The 15,244-nt window shown below is 41.4% G+C and overlaps 2 protein-coding genes across 6 annotated transcripts; both read right to left on the bottom strand.

The window, feature by feature from the left end:
- Positions 1 to 158: 158 nt before the first annotated feature.
- LOC146688762 (serine/threonine-protein kinase pim-2-like) lies at positions 159 to 6,490 on the bottom strand. Of its 3 annotated transcripts, XR_014916194.1 has the most exons (11): positions 6,473 to 6,490; positions 4,219 to 4,327; positions 3,938 to 4,117; positions 3,505 to 3,693; positions 3,145 to 3,239; positions 3,012 to 3,059; positions 2,482 to 2,703; positions 2,220 to 2,400; positions 1,954 to 2,130; positions 1,427 to 1,864; positions 160 to 917 (listed from the first exon to the last, which is right to left on the bottom strand). XR_014916194.1 is itself a non-coding variant. In XM_085437779.1 (10 exons), the coding sequence occupies exons 2-10, from the start codon at positions 4,289 to 4,291 to the stop codon at positions 1,773 to 1,775; spliced, it is 1,257 nt and encodes a 418-aa protein (XP_085293905.1). In that variant the 5' UTR covers positions 4,292 to 4,327; positions 6,473 to 6,490; the 3' UTR covers positions 159 to 1,772. The 3 variants fall into 3 exon arrangements, 1 of the variants encoding a protein (XP_085293905.1); XM_085437779.1 differs by having other exon boundaries at positions 159 to 1,864; XR_014916195.1 differs by lacking the exon at positions 6,473 to 6,490 and having other exon boundaries at positions 4,219 to 5,066.
- Positions 6,491 to 7,027: 537 nt separating this feature from the next.
- LOC146688761 (serine/threonine-protein kinase pim-2-like) lies at positions 7,028 to 15,170 on the bottom strand. Of its 3 annotated transcripts, XM_085437781.1 has the most exons (12): positions 15,005 to 15,170; positions 14,332 to 14,365; positions 12,081 to 12,189; positions 11,800 to 11,979; positions 11,365 to 11,553; positions 11,005 to 11,099; positions 10,872 to 10,919; positions 9,350 to 9,571; positions 9,088 to 9,268; positions 8,822 to 8,998; positions 8,295 to 8,732; positions 7,028 to 7,785 (listed from the first exon to the last, which is right to left on the bottom strand). In XM_085437781.1, the coding sequence occupies exons 3-11, from the start codon at positions 12,151 to 12,153 to the stop codon at positions 8,641 to 8,643; spliced, it is 1,257 nt and encodes a 418-aa protein (XP_085293907.1). In that variant the 5' UTR covers positions 12,154 to 12,189; positions 14,332 to 14,365; positions 15,005 to 15,170; the 3' UTR covers positions 7,028 to 7,785; positions 8,295 to 8,640. The 3 variants fall into 3 exon arrangements, with proteins under 3 accessions (XP_085293907.1, XP_085293909.1, XP_085293908.1); XM_085437783.1 differs by lacking the exons at positions 14,332 to 14,365; positions 15,005 to 15,170 and adding an exon at positions 14,051 to 14,123; XM_085437782.1 differs by lacking the exons at positions 14,332 to 14,365; positions 15,005 to 15,170 and having other exon boundaries at positions 12,081 to 12,317.
- Positions 15,171 to 15,244: the final 74 nt, after the last annotated feature.

The raw sequence follows: 15,244 nt of genomic DNA, 5'->3' as shown, positions 1-15,244 counted from the left end.
CATTTATTGTATTTGTAATCATGCTTTTGTATCATATTTTATGAAGAAGACTAGTCAGTTGGCAATATGGCGCCACCTGTTGTCATCTTCTCTCTGCTCTGATTCCCAAATGTGGTCAAACATTAATATAGTATATACAACAGTAATGAAAAAATCACACAAAATATGACTCTTTTTTTTTTTTTTTAATAGTTGTTAACTTAAAATGGCACCAAATAGTACCCCCAAAGCAAACCTTTCGGTATGCCAACATTTCTTCAGCTACTTTCAGGGCAGGGTCGGATGATGATGAGCTACAATAAAATGCATCATGGCCTCAATTCAATTCAAGGGTCGCGGGGGGCGCTGGAGCCTATCCCAGCTGTCATAGGGCGAGAGGCAGGGTACACCCTGGACAGGTCGCCAGTCTGTCGCAGGGCCAACACACAGGGACAGACAACCATTCACACTCACGTTCACACCTAATGGCAATTTGGATTATCCAATTAACCTATCCCCACAAGCTGCATGTCTTTGGACGGTGGGAGGAAGCCGGAGTACCCGGAGGGAACCCACGCAAACACGGGGAGAACATGCAAACTCCACACAGAAAGACCCCGGCCTGATGTTGGAATTGAACTCAGGACCTTCTTGCTGTGCGGCAACAGTGCTAACCACCGTGCCACCGTGCTGCCCAATTCAATTCAATTGTATTTATATAGCGCCAAATCACAACAAAAGTCGCCTCAAGGCGCTTCATAGATACAGAGAAAAACCCAACAATCATATGACCCCCTTTGAGCAAGCACTTTGGCGACAGTGGGAAGGAAAAACTCCCTTTTAACAGGAAGAAACCTCCGGCAGAACCAGGCTCAGGGAGGGGCGGCCATCTGCTGCGACCGGTTGGGGTGAGAGAAGGAAGACAGGATAAAGACATGCTGTGGAAGAGAGACAGAGGTTAATAACAGATATACACTACATTTTCATCAATGACATTTTTCATAAAGCAAGCCTACAAAAGCCTATATGTCATGGTCCTGGGTCATTTTGACCCAGTGTTCTTAGTTTTCCTGTAGTTTTGTATTTTGTTCCTTATGTCCATTGGATTGGTTGGTTTGGTATTTGGATTCCCCCTGTGTCCATGTTTTTATTGTGGTGTTTGTTCTGGTACCGTGTTCCCATCCTTTGTGTTCTGTGTTCTCCTCATCCCCCCATATTCATCCTTCTTCTCTGCCTCTCTCTCTCTGTGCTCATCTCTGTGTACTGTGTTGTGTTTAAGGTCCACATCTTGGTGTCAGTATTTTCAGTTTCGTGTCCTCCCTGCTCGCTAATTGTCTTCAGCTGTGTTCCCCGTGTGTTCCCACTTCTCTCATTACCTTCTGTGTATTTATGTCAGAGTGTCCCTTTGTTCTGTGTTGCGTCGTCCCTCTAGGTTGTGTGCATTTACCGTGTCTTCCCAGCGCCTCAGCTTTAGTTGCTCCCAGGTTAGTTATTGTATGGCTTCTTACGTTCCTGTTAATAAAGACCTGCCTTTGAGGTCATCACCGTGTGTCTAGAGCTGTGCATTTGGGTCCTCTCTTGCCTTCACACAGCCGCCGCTTGACACTATATTTAGATGAAGGTCAGATGGAGGTCTCAGACTGCTTGCTGCTGGATTGGAAAAGAAAACACCAAAAAAGAGCCACGTGACAGCAACTGCAACATTGCTACTAAATTTGAAAAGTGACTTGTTGATGACTTGTGATGTGTTGGAGCTTTTGCTCCATAACCTTTTAGTTCATGGTGCGCAGAAATCATTTGAGCCACATGTGATTCCGAAGATCCTCCAGGGTGAAGCGGTCCTTGTAGTGCTTCCTCAGACACCCCGTCAAAAAATCCCTGCATTCTTTACAGAAATGAAATACTCTTGTTAAAGTTATCCACAAAGTTATTTCACCTTTCTTATATCAACAGCCCTTTTGGCAGAAATCTTACTGTTTGAAATGTCAGCTAAAATCGGTGGGTTTTGGTTGATGATCTTGTAGTCGCAGTCAAATGGTAACTTGTTGTGTAACAGCTGGTACATCACAACACCCAGCTGCCAGGCTGTAGTATATTCTGCAGAGCAGAAGCCGTACATGAACCACTCTGGACTATTGTAGATCCTGGTTCCTAAAACACAAAGATAAGAAGAATTAATGGGGAGGGAACATGATGTGGAGACAGTTCATGACAGCACAACGCTGTGGCTGAAAACATACCTGCGTTCCTCCTGAACCTTTGTCCCGGAGTAAACGTGACTCCACAGCCAAAATCGATGTATCGCACTCGGGGTTCCTCCGAAGATGTTTCAATTAGAATGTTGTGTGGTTTAATATCTCGGTGGAAAACCCCCTTGTTATCCATCGTAATGGCTGCGTCAACTAGTTGCTTCATTATGACCTAAAAGAAAGGAAGCCATATTTGGAGCACAGGACATTCTCTATGAAAAACTGCTGTAAGCTCCAAATGCTCGTCACTTACCTTAACATGTGTCTCTGACAGAGGTTTATCTGTAGTTTTGAGGTAATTGTCTAAGTCCATGCAATTTTCTGGTTTCTCAAAAACCATAATAAGTTCATCTTCCAGATCAAACCAGTCAAGTAGAAGTGGGGTTATACTGCTTTCCGTATCGTGTGGTCCAGCCCCAACTTGTATCAGTAGCGCCACCTCCAGGGGAACATCAGTACTTTTCCCATTCCAATCCTTCAGAAGGAAAGTTACTTCAGGTCAGTATTCAGAATTTCAACAAAAGTAGCTATCAGCGTACAGACAGTTTTGAAATAGTCACAAAATGACCTGATCTTTAAAAAGCATTCTTTCCACTGAAACATGTCAGTTTAAACAATAAGGTGACCCACTGTTCATAGAATTCGACCATATTTCCTGACGATTTCACACACAACTGTGAGACCAGTCTGGTTCATGCACGGAGGAAATACGTGCCTTATGCTTGATGCCTGAGAAGGCCTGAAATAATATAAATACCTGCTGGAATAAGAAAAGACGCTTACCATTGTTGTGCGCGCAAGTCTGCGCTGTTGAACATGTTTGATTGCCACCTGCATTAAAGACATTTTCTGGGTTAGAGAAGTACAAACAGGAATAAACTGAAGATCTGTGAAATGCAAATGTAAGAAGCCATACTGGAAAACTGTCTTTTATGCGTATTCCAGAAAACACGGTGGCAAAGCCTCCATGACCCAGCACCTCCAGCTCTTGATATTTTTCCAGGAAGTCTTCTGCAGACACACAGGAAAAACATACAGGTTATGACTTGTTACACAGAAAACAGCTGGCACAGTCCTATAGAGCTTTGCTATAACATTTCTATTAATTGGTAAATAGCAGCTACATTTTAGCAGATTAGTAGGTAGGTAACGTCACTACTGCCCAGAGTGTCTCTTATTGTCGATTGGTCCCACAGGAATCAAACCCAATCTCAAACCCCAGGACAAATTCTAAAGGATCTTGTGATCCAGCTCAGAAATATTGCCATTATCTTACCTTTTCTGTCAGTGCCGGATATCCTCGGTGAGTCACATGTTTCAGAGGGTTCCTGGGTGGGACTCTCCTCTGGGCTCGTTGTCCTGCTTTTTTTGCTGGATGGTCCCTCAGATTCGTCACTAGTGCTCTTCCGTTTGTTGCTCCTCTTAATTATACTAGAGTCGCTTGAAGGCACTATGAGAAGGCCAACTAAAATGGAAAAAGTAGTTTGACTTTAAGCATTTTCAGTCCAACTCTGTGTCAACTGCTTTCTACTGACTTTCTAAGGTCTGGCAATCGTGCATTAAAGCAATAACTGCACACTGAAAATCAACACAAAGAAGGCTAAATGAACCAACTACAAAGTTAAAGACCGTTAAGTACACAGTTAAAGTCACAAAATAAACTACATAGCCAAGATAATGTCACAGCTAAAACAGGTCTTATCACTTACATTTCAAACTGGATTCCCCAGAAACAAAGTGGCTGGGACCCGGTTTTGGACCTCCACTGCTTTTGCTTTTTTTGGGGGATTTGTCCAGTCTTTCAGGTAAGTCCCTTCTCTTTCTTCCCTCTATTCTTCCATCTGGAGTCATCTTCACCAGTGTGGAGATGCAAGGCTCTGTTTGGTGTCCTGAAATCAACAAAAGATGATTTTGTTTAAGTCAAATTCAGTTGCCTCAAATAAAAACCCAGAAGCATGCATAATTACCATATGAATCCCATTTGACTTACCTAGAGGGTTATTCAGATCCACAGGACGTGGTGCAGTATAAGTTGGCCAAGACTTTGACATTGTGTGATTCATTTAGGTTAATTTAGTTTCAGGATTTCACTCTTCACTCTGCAAAGATGCAATGAGCTGTGTGTGAGAACTATGATCTTTAGTGTCTTATAACAATGTCTTATAACAACGAGGTGATGACATCACAAGATTTTGGAATTCTTGGTTTCCATAGCTACAGAACATCAGCCTGGGCTAGGCAGTAGTTTCTGGTGAAGGCAAAGTTCTGTAAAGATTTATTTAGGGGTGCAATATTGCAAAAACTGTAGCGCAGCTGCATAAATGCATGTTTATAGAGGGCTGCTTCAAGGTGGGAACTGTGCTTCTACAACAAAGGCCATAAAACTAGTTAGGAACAAGCAATGGATATTATAGATAATATTGTAGCTATTATACCAACAAGAAGGACTCTCTTTGGGCAGCATTTACTTGTAAGGCAGTAGTGAAGGCTAATGGATAGCTTTGCAGGCTAAAAGCTAGCAGCACAGGTTAAGTCAAAATTCACTTGATTTCAGTTTTATTTACAGCACCAAATCACAAAAACAGTTGCCTAAAGGTGCTGGAATGTGTTGACTGATCTATAAATCGTATCTGTGCGCATTATTGTGACTAGTTACTCACTAAATGTATGAGCAGTATTGGATGTAATGCATAATAAAATTATGCGTTACTGTGATGAGGTTATATTTTTCAAGGTTCAAAGGCTATAGAAAGAAAGCACGTGTAGCCCAGTGAATTTGAACTTCCACAGTTATTCTTTTTCCTTTCCTGCCTAATGTATTTTCTTATAATTTCTCAATAATTTATTTGCTCTGTTTTACCTAACCTCCGACTGTCTTGGTGAGTGTTGTGGAAGTTAGTATTGTTAGCTGATGTAACAAGCATGGTACCTGCTTCCCAACTCTATCGGTGTGGGGTTTTTTTCTTTTTTTCTTTAACCGCTGGTTGTTCATATTTATGTTCCACTTGTATACCTCATCTGTTTGTATGTTGTATACTCACTGATTGTTCAATAAAGTTCTTGTTAAAATTACACATATATATATATATATATTAGGGGTGCAACGATACACAAAATTCACGGTTCGGTTCGATACTTTGGTGTCACGGTTCGATATTTTTTCGATACAAAAAAAATGTTCATGCCTTTTTAATTTGTCATTTATTAAAATTATAAATATATATTTTAACTCAAAAGTACAGTTTTTAAATTTAACCCTAACCCTTGTGCGTGTTTTTTATTTTGACAGCGAATGCGCACCTGCGGACCACTTATGTGCAGCCCTGGTTATTTAGCTCATCATATCGCAGCCACAGAAATTCTTTTGTCCATGAAACCATAAAGCTGCACTTTCTTTTTGCCTTATAGTCTGATTTGTCATAACTTCTCCGTTTTGTGGTAAGCTTTTCTTTGGCTGTCACTTCTTCACCCTGACCTGTCTTATTTGGCTCAGCAGAACTAAAATATATATCCTGCTGCTTTTACACACGCACTCACATAACGCTCAGCGATTCTCTGCGCGATCAACCTCTCACATGTTTAAGCTGCAGGAGATTTCACTTGTCATGTTTGCATAGTAAGCTAACGATTGATAAGACGATGTCAGAGGAATTGGTGCACAAATTATCATCACTCACCAATCAGTGCTGTCGCTCTCTATACACAGTTCGTGCGATTGCAAAGTGAAAGCAAAAAACAAGCGCAAATTCAAACGCGATTTCAATATGTCACATATTGACAGTATATAAGTATTGTCTTGAGCACTGTTAGTGCCAACATATATAAATGGCAAAATAAAATAAAAATACTTCATGAATATCTCATAATTGTATATATTTGTGCATTTGAGCTGAGCATTGAGCGGGGACTTTTCACTATCGATCGATTATGATCAATGACAGTGAACCTGAGCACCTCCCCTACCTTTGGTGTGCGCTCACGCAGCTTGTAGAAAAAGTTTAGTGTGGAAGAAGTGGAGAAGGTGGAGCTGAAAAGCTGACATAAAACAATTAAAACTAAAAATGGGTGCAGCAAAATGTGTCGATTTAACCGCCATGTTAGCTGTCAGTGCTGCTGCACCAGCAGCAAGCGGTAACAACTAGTGACAACCAGTGAGAACCAGCAACAACCGGTAACCAAGCCTCACAGTCAAATATTGTTTGAAACAGATACTTGGATTTCAAATAATTTAGAACTGATACTACCTTTTATGTGATGCTCCTCTTCTATCCAAATCACCTGAAAGGCAACAAAAAAGATTCTCTATCCCTGGTGATTGCTGCAACCAGCAGCACAGCAGTGAAAAAAAAGCAGTGATCATTTGTATGTAAACAACACATGAGTTATTGGATGTGATCGCTACAGGTTATCACATCCAATATGGCAACAGCTCTTGAGCAATGTGTGCATGACATGACAAAGGTTAATAAGAGGCCTAACATTGTAGAGGGAAGCCAAAGTGTTTGAGGAGAACTCGGAAAGACACAGGCCATCACCATGGACTCAACCAAAAAGGATGAATGCATGTTGTGTGCATGCTGCATACCTATGTGTTCAAAGTAAAACGTGTGTACTGAACAGAGCATTTGCCATCCAGAAGCATTTATTGTATTTGTAATCATGCTTTTGTATCATATTTTATGAAGAAGACTAGTCAGTTGGCAATATGGCGCCACCTGTTGTCATCTTCTCTCTGCTCTGATTCCCAAATGTGGTCAAACATTAATATAGTATATACAACAGTAATGAAAAAATCACACAAAATATGACTCTTTTTTTTTTTTTTTTAATAGTTGTTAACTTAAAATGGCACCAAATAGTACCCCCAAAGCAAACCTTTCGGTATGCCAACATTTCTTCAGCTACTTTCAGGGCAGGGTCGGATGATGATGAGCTACAATAAAATGCATCATGGCCTCAATTCAATTCAAGGGTCGCGGGGGGCGCTGGAGCCTATCCCAGCTGTCATAGGGCGAGAGGCAGGGTACACCCTGGACAGGTCGCCAGTCTGTCGCAGGGCCAACACACAGGGACAGACAACCATTCGCACTCACGTTCACACCTAATGGCAATTTGGATTATCCAATTAACCTATCCCCACAAGCTGCATGTCTTTGGACGGTGGGAGGAAGCCGGAGTACCCGGAGGGAACCCACGCAAACACGGGGAGAACATGCAAACTCCACACAGAAAGACCCCGGCCTGATGTTGGAATTGAACTCAGGACCTTCTTGCTGTGCGGCAACAGTGCTAACCACCGTGCCACCGTGCTGCCCAATTCAATTCAATTGTATTTATATAGCGCCAAATCACAACAAAAGTCGCCTCAAGGCGCTTCATAGATACAGAGAAAAACCCAACAATCATATGACCCCCTTTGAGCAAGCACTTTGGCGACAGTGGGAAGGAAAAACTCCCTTTTAACAGGAAGAAACCTCCGGCAGAACCAGGCTCAGGGAGGGGCGGCCATCTGCTGCGACCGGTTGGGGTGAGAGAAGGAAGACAGGATAAAGACATGCTGTGGAAGAGAGACAGAGGTTAATAACAGATATACACTACATTTTCATCAATGACATTTTCCATAAAGCAAGCCTACAAAAGCCTATATGTCATGGTCCTGGGTCATTTTGACCCAGTGTTCTTAGTTTTCCTGTAGTTTTGTATTTTGTTCCTTATGTCCATTGGATTGGTTGGTTTGGTATTTGGATTCCCCCTGTGTCCATGTTTTTATTGTGGTGTTTGTTCTGGTACCGTGTTCCCATCCTTTGTGTTCTGTGTTCTCCTCATCCCCCCATATTCTTCCTTCTTCTCTGCCTCTCTCTCTCTGTGCTCATCTCTGTGTACTGTGTTGTGTTTAAGGTCCACATCTTGGTGTCAGTATTTTCACTTTCGTGTCCTCCCTGCTCGCTAATTGTCTTCAGCTGTGTTCCCCGTGTGTTCCCACTTCTCTCATTACCTTCTGTGTATTTATGTCAGAGTGTCCCTTTGTTCTGTGTTGCGTTGTCCCTCTAGGTTGTGTGCATTTACCGTGTCTTCCCAGCGCCTCAGCTTTAGTTGCTCCCAGGTTAGTTATTGTATGGCTTCTTACGTTCCTGTTAATAAAGACCTGCCTTTGAGGTCATCACCGTGTGTCTAGAGCTGTGCATTTGGGTCCTCTCTTGCCTTCACACAGCCGCCGCTTGACACTATATTTAGATGAAGGTCAGATGGAGGTCTCAGACTGCTTGCTGCTGGATTGGAAAAGAAAACACCAAAAAAGAGCCACGTGACAGCAACTGCAACATTGCTACTAAATTTGAAAAGTGACTTGTTGATGACTTGTGATGTGTTGGAGCTTTTGCTCCATAACCTTTTAGTTCATGGTGCGCAGAAATCATTTGAGCCACATGTGATTCCGAAGATCCTCCAGGGTGAAGCGGTCCTTGTAGTGCTTCCTCAGACACCCCGTCAAAAAATCCCTGCATTCTTTACAGAAATGAAATACTCTTGTTAAAGTTATCCACAAAGTTATTTCACCTTTCTTATATCAACAGCCCTTTTGGCAGAAATCTTACTGTTTGAAATGTCAGCTAAAATCGGTGGGTTTTGGTTGATGATCTTGTAGTCGCAGTCAAATGGTAACTTGTTGTGTAACAGCTGGTACATCACAACACCCAGCTGCCAGGCTGTAGTATATTCTGCAGAGCAGAAGCCGTACATGAACCACTCTGGACTATAGTAGATCCTGGTTCCTAAAACACAAAGATAAGAAGAATTAATGGGGAGGGAACATGATGTGGAGACAGTTCATGACAGCACAACGCTGTGGCTGAAAACATACCTGCGTTCCTCCTGAACCTTTGTCCCGGAGTAAACGTGACTCCACAGCCAAAATCGATGTATCGCACTCGGGGTTCCTCCGAAGATGTTTCAATTAGAATGTTGTGTGGTTTAATATCTCGGTGGAAAACCCCCTTGTTATCCATCGTAATGGCTGCGTCAACTAGTTGCTTCATTATGACCTAAAAGAAAGGAAGCCATATTTGGAGCACAGGACATTCTCTATGAAAAACTGCTGTAAGCTCCAAATGCTCGTCACTTACCTTAACATGTGTCTCTGACAGAGGTTTATCTGTAGTTTTGAGGTAATTGTCTAAGTCCATGCAATTTTCTGGTTTCTCAAAAACCATAATAAGCTCATCTTCCAGATCAAACCAGTCAAGTAGAAGTGGGGTTATACTGCTTTCCGTATCGTGTGGTCCAGCCCCAACTTGTATCAGTAGCGCCACCTCCAGGGGAACATCAGTACTTTTCCCATTCCAATCCTTCAGAAGGAAAGTTACTTCAGGTCAGTATTCAGAATTTCAACAAAAGTAGCTATCAGCGTACAGACAGTTTTGAAATAGTCACAAAATGACCTGATCTTTAAAAAGCATTCTTTCCACTGAAACATGTCAGTTTAAACAATAAGGTGACCCACTGTTCATAGAATTCGACCATATTTCCTGACGATTTCACACACAACTGTGAGACCAGTCTGGTTCATGCACGGAGGAAATACGTGCCTTATGCTTGATGCCTGAGAAGGCCTGAAATAATATAAATACTAGGGCTGCCACAAACGATAATTTTGATAGTCGACTAATCAGATCATCCATTGGACGTAAAACTACAGCTTATTGCACCAGCAGTATCTGCTCTTATATAACTATCATTAGCTTACAGCTTTAAGTGTTTAAGGTCTGTGCTAACTAAAAATAAAGACAAGATGATAGTTTATTACATTTTAATGAAATTTGCAGATTGTTTCGGTGAAGTTTAATAAACTCCTTGCTATCTAAAATATAACAGGACACTGGAGTATATTCTGGAGCATCTCACACTTCTGATAATCAGTTGTCTGCTTGATGTTTATTCAGCTGTGTAAAAACTATAACTTTAATCTCAGACAAACTGATTTACTCAGGAACAAATAAAATACTAAAAAAAAAGCCAAACAATAACATTTTAAGTTATCTAAGTGACTCATATATATTTAACCTGAGTAGCGAAAGACGGCGGTGGGTTTGAAAACGATTTGCGGGGAGTCCGGTGTTCTCACGGCGCTAGTGAGCCTAGCCCCCGGCTCGCTAACGAGCTAGTGGGTAACAGATGTCTCCGAAAACGTCGGAGCGCTTTTGAAAATATGTGGTGTCCTGATAAACTGAGCAGATATTTGAGGTTTACACAGCTACATTCTCGCCTGAAAATATGTTAAACGTTTATTTTGTGACCCAGAAAGAATAATAAGAGTAATATTAAAACTAACTAGCTGCCGCCATTGTTGGAAACTGCGCTGGGCCGCGCTATGAATTCTGGGACACAGCTGCTTCTTCTTCTTCTTCGGGGTTTAACGGTAGCTGACATCCTTGTACATGCAATGCTGCCATCTTCTGTTTCAGTCCGTTATTACACTCTTAAATCCTGCCACTTACTCCTGCGTCTTTTGTGATCTTACAAAGCTTCAAACGACGCGTCGACTATTAAATCAGTCGTCGACGATTTTGATAGTCGACGTAATCGTGACTAGTCGACAAATCGTGGCAGCCTTAATAAATACCTGCTGGAATAAGAAAAGACGCTTACCATTGTTGTGCGCGCAAGTCTGCGCTGTTGAACATGTTTGATTGCCACCTGCATTAAAGACATTTTCTGGGTTAGAGAAGTACAAACAGGAATAAACTGAAGATCTGTGAAATGCAAATGTAAGAAGCCATACTGGAAAACTGTCTTTTATGCGTATTCCAGAAAACACGGTGGCAAAGCCTCCATGACCCAGCACCTCCAGCTCTTGATATTTTTCCAGGAAGTCTTCTGCAGACACACAGGAAAAACATACAGGTTATGACTTGTTACACAGAAAACAGCTGGCACAGTCCTATAGAGCTTTGCTATAACATTTCTATTAATTGGTAAATAGCAGCTACATTTTAGCAGATTAGTAGGTAGGTAACGTCACTACTGCCCAGAGTGTCTCTTATTGTCGATTGGTCCCACAGGAATCAAACCCAATCTCAAACCCCAGGACAAATTCTAAAGGATCTTGTGATCCAGCTCAGAAATATTGCCATTATCTTACCTTTTCTGTCAGTGCCGGATATCCTCGGTGAGTCACATGTTTCAGAGGGTTCCTGGGTGGGACTCTCCTCTGGGCTTGTTGTCCTGCTTTTTTTGCTGGATGGTCCCTCAGATTCGTCACTAGTGCTCTTCCGTTTGTTGCTCCTCTTAATTATACTAGAGTCGCTTGAAGGCACTATGAGAAGGCCAACTAAAATGGAAAAAGTAGTTTGACTTTAAGCATTTTCAGTCCAACTCTGTGTGTCAACTGCTTTCTACTGACTTTCTAAGGTCTGGCAATCGTGCATTAAAGCAATAACTGCACACTGAAAATCAACACAAAGAAGGCTAAATGAACCAACTACAAAGTTAAAGACCGTTAAGTACACAGTTAAAGTCACAAAATAAACTACATAGCCAAGATAATGTCACAGCTAAAACAGGTCTTATCACTTACATTTCAAACTGGATTCCCCAGAAACAAAGTGGCTGGGACCCGGTTTTGGACCTCCACTGCTTTTGCTTTTTTTGGGGGATTTGTCCAGTCTTTCAGGTAAGTCCCTTCTCTTTCTTCCCTCTATTCTTCCATCTGGAGTCATCTTCACCAGTGTGGAGATGCAAGGCTCTGTTTGGTGTCCTGAAATCAACAAAAGATGATTTTGTTTAAGTCAAATTCAGTTGCCTCAAATAAAAACCCAGAAGCATGCATAATTACCATATGAATCCCATTTGACTTACCTAGAGGGTTATTCAGATCCACAGGACGTGGTGCAGTATAAGTTGGCCAAGACTTTGACATTGTGTGATTCATTTAGGTTAATTTAGTTTCAGGATTTCACTCTTCACTCTGCAAAGATGCAATGAGCTGTGTGTGAGAACTATGATCTTTAGTGTCTTATAACAATGTCTTATAACAACGAGGTGATGACATCACAAGATTTTGGAATTCTTGGTTTCCATAGCTACAGAACATCAGCCTGGGCTAGGCAGTAGTTTCTGGTGAAGGCAAAGTTCTGTAAAGATTTATTTAGGGGTGCAATATTGCAAAAACTGTAGCGCAGCTGCATAAATGCATGTTTATAGAGGGCTGCTTCAAGGTGGGAACTGTGCTTCTACAACAAAGGCCATAAACCTAGTTAGGAACAAGCAATGGATATTATAGATAATATTGTAGCTATTATACCAACAAGAAGGACTCTCTTTGGGCAGCATTTACTTGTAAGGCAGTAGTGAAGGCTAATGGATAGCTTTGCAGGCTAAAAGCTAGCAGCACAGGTTAAGTCAAAATTCACTTGATTTCAGTTTTATTTACAGCACCAAATCACAAAAACAGTTGCCTAAAGGTGCTGGAATGTGTTGACTGATCTATAAATCGTATCTGTGCGCATTATTGTGACTAGTTACTCACTAAATGTATGAGCAGTATTGGATGTAATGCATAATAAAATTATGCGTTACTGTGATGAGGTTATATTTTTCAAGGTTCAAAGGCTATAGAAAGAAAGCACGTGTAGCCCAGTGAATTTGAACTTCCACAGTTATTCTTTTTCCTTTCCTGCCTAATGTATTTTCTTATAATTTCTCAATAATTTATTTGCTCTGTTTTACCTAACCTCCGACTGTCTTGGTGAGTGTTGTGGAAGTTAGTATTGTTAGCTGATGTAACAAGCATGGTACCTGCTTCCCAACTCTATCGGTGTGGTTTTTTTTCTTTTTTTCTTTAACCGCTGGTTGTTCATATTTATGTTCCACTTGTATACCTCATCTGTTTGTATGTTGTATACTCACTGATTGTTCAATAAAGTTCTTGTTAAAATTACACACATATATATATATATTAGGGGTGCAACAATACACAAAATTCACGGTTCGGTTCGATACTTTGGTGTCACGGTTCGATATTTTTTCGATACAAAAAAAATGTTCATGCCTTTTTAATTTGTCATTTATTAAAATTATAAATATATATTTTAACTCAAAAGTACAGTTTTTAAATTTAACCCTAACCCTTGTGCGTGTTTTTTATTTTGACAGCGAATGCGCACCTGCGGACCACTTATGTGCAGCCCTGGTTATTTAGCTCATCATATCGCAGCCACAGAAATTCTTTTGTCCATGAAACCATAAAGCTGCACTTTCTTTTTGCCTTATAGTCTGATTTGTCATAACTTCTCCGTTTTGTGGTAAGCTTTTCTTTGGCTGTCACTTCTTCACCCTGACCTGTCTTATTTGGCTCAGCAGAACTAAAATATATATCCTGCTGCTTTTACACACGCACTCACATAACGCTCAGCGATTCTCTGCGCGATCAACCTCTCACATGTTTAAGCTGCGGGAGATTTCACTTGTCATGTTTGCATAGTAAGCTAACGATTGATAAGACGATGTCAGAGGAATTGGTGCACAAATTATCATCACTCACCAATCAGTGCTGTCGCTCTCTATACACAGTTCGTGCGATTGCAAAGTGAAAGCAAAAAACAAGCGCAAATTCAAACGCGATTTCAATATGTCACATATTGACAGTATATAAGTATTGTCTTGAGCACTGTTAGTGCCAACATATATAAATGGCAAAATAAAATAAAAATACTTCATGAATATCTCATAATTGTATATATTTGTGCATTTGAGCTGAGCATTGAGCGGGGACTTTTCACTATCGATCGATTATGATCAATGACAGTGAACCTGAGCACCTCCCCTACCTTTGGTGTGCGCTCACGCAGCTTGTAGAAAAAGTTTAGTGTGGAAGAAGTGGAGAAGGTGGAGCTGAAAAGCTGACATAAAACAATTAAAACTAAAAATGGGTGCAGCAAAATGTGTCGATTTAACCGCCATGTTAGCTGTCAGTGCTGCTGCACCAGCAGCAAGCGGTAACAACTAGTGACAACCAGTGAGAACCAGCAACAACCGGTAACCAAGCCTCACAGTCAAATATTGTTTGAAACAGATACTTGGATTTCAAATAATTTAGAACTGATAGTACCATTTATGTGATGCTCCTCTTCTATCCAAATCACCTGAAAGGCAACAAAAAAGATTCTCTATCCCTGGTGATTGCTGCAACCAGCAGCACAGCAGTGAAAAAAAAAGCAGTGATCATTTGTATGTAAACAACACATGAGTTATTGGATGTGATCGCTACAGGTTATCACATCCAATATGGCAACAGCTCTTGAGCAATGTGTGCATGACATGACAAAGGTTAATAAGAGGCCTAACATTGTAGAGGGAAGCCAAAGTGTTTGAGGAGAACTCGGAAAGACACAGGCCATCACCATGGACTCAACCAAAAAGGATGAATGCATGTTGTGTGCATGCTGCATACCTATGTGTTCAAAGTAAAACGTGTGTACTGAACAGAGCATTTGCCATCCAGAAGCATTTATTGTATTTGTAATCATGCTTTTGTATCATATTTTATGAAGAAGACTAGTCAGTTGGCAATATGGCGCCACCTGTTGTCATCTTCTCTCTGCTCTGATTCCCAAATGTGGTCAAACATTAATATATAGTTTTTTATACACAAGTACTTGGAGAAACAAAGGTTTCTGGGGCAATGTGCTCATTTAAAGGCCCATATAGGGCTAAGGGCTCAGTTCAAACACAGTGGGTTGTGGGGATTAATCCAGCTCCGACAAGTCTCAGGCGGATCTTACCGCTAGCAGCCCAGGAATAAAGCCCCCGAAGATCTGCCTCTTTCCGAAGACGACGGAGCAGGACAACAAAGCCGGCTCTCTTCCCCCGCTTCCTCCGACGAGGCCTCTGAAGCAAAATTGAGCTGACCGGCAAGAGTGGAGGTGAACCGGGTGCTGCGTCGCGCTCAAGCGGCGGTGGGAAAATAACGTCGTATCGTTGACTCTGAAAGTTATCCATAGCAGATTTGATCGGCAGTAACG

This window comes from Copadichromis virginalis, linkage group LG17 (genome assembly GCF_057382275.1).
Source record: "Copadichromis virginalis isolate Kocher_CV1m ecotype Utaka linkage group LG17, C_Virginalis_male_GT1.1, whole genome shotgun sequence".
In the NCBI taxonomy this organism is placed as follows: domain Eukaryota; kingdom Metazoa; phylum Chordata; class Actinopteri; order Cichliformes; family Cichlidae; genus Copadichromis; species Copadichromis virginalis.
The sequence above is the reverse complement of the archived record's forward strand: the minus strand, read 5'-3'. Positions and strand labels throughout refer to the sequence as shown.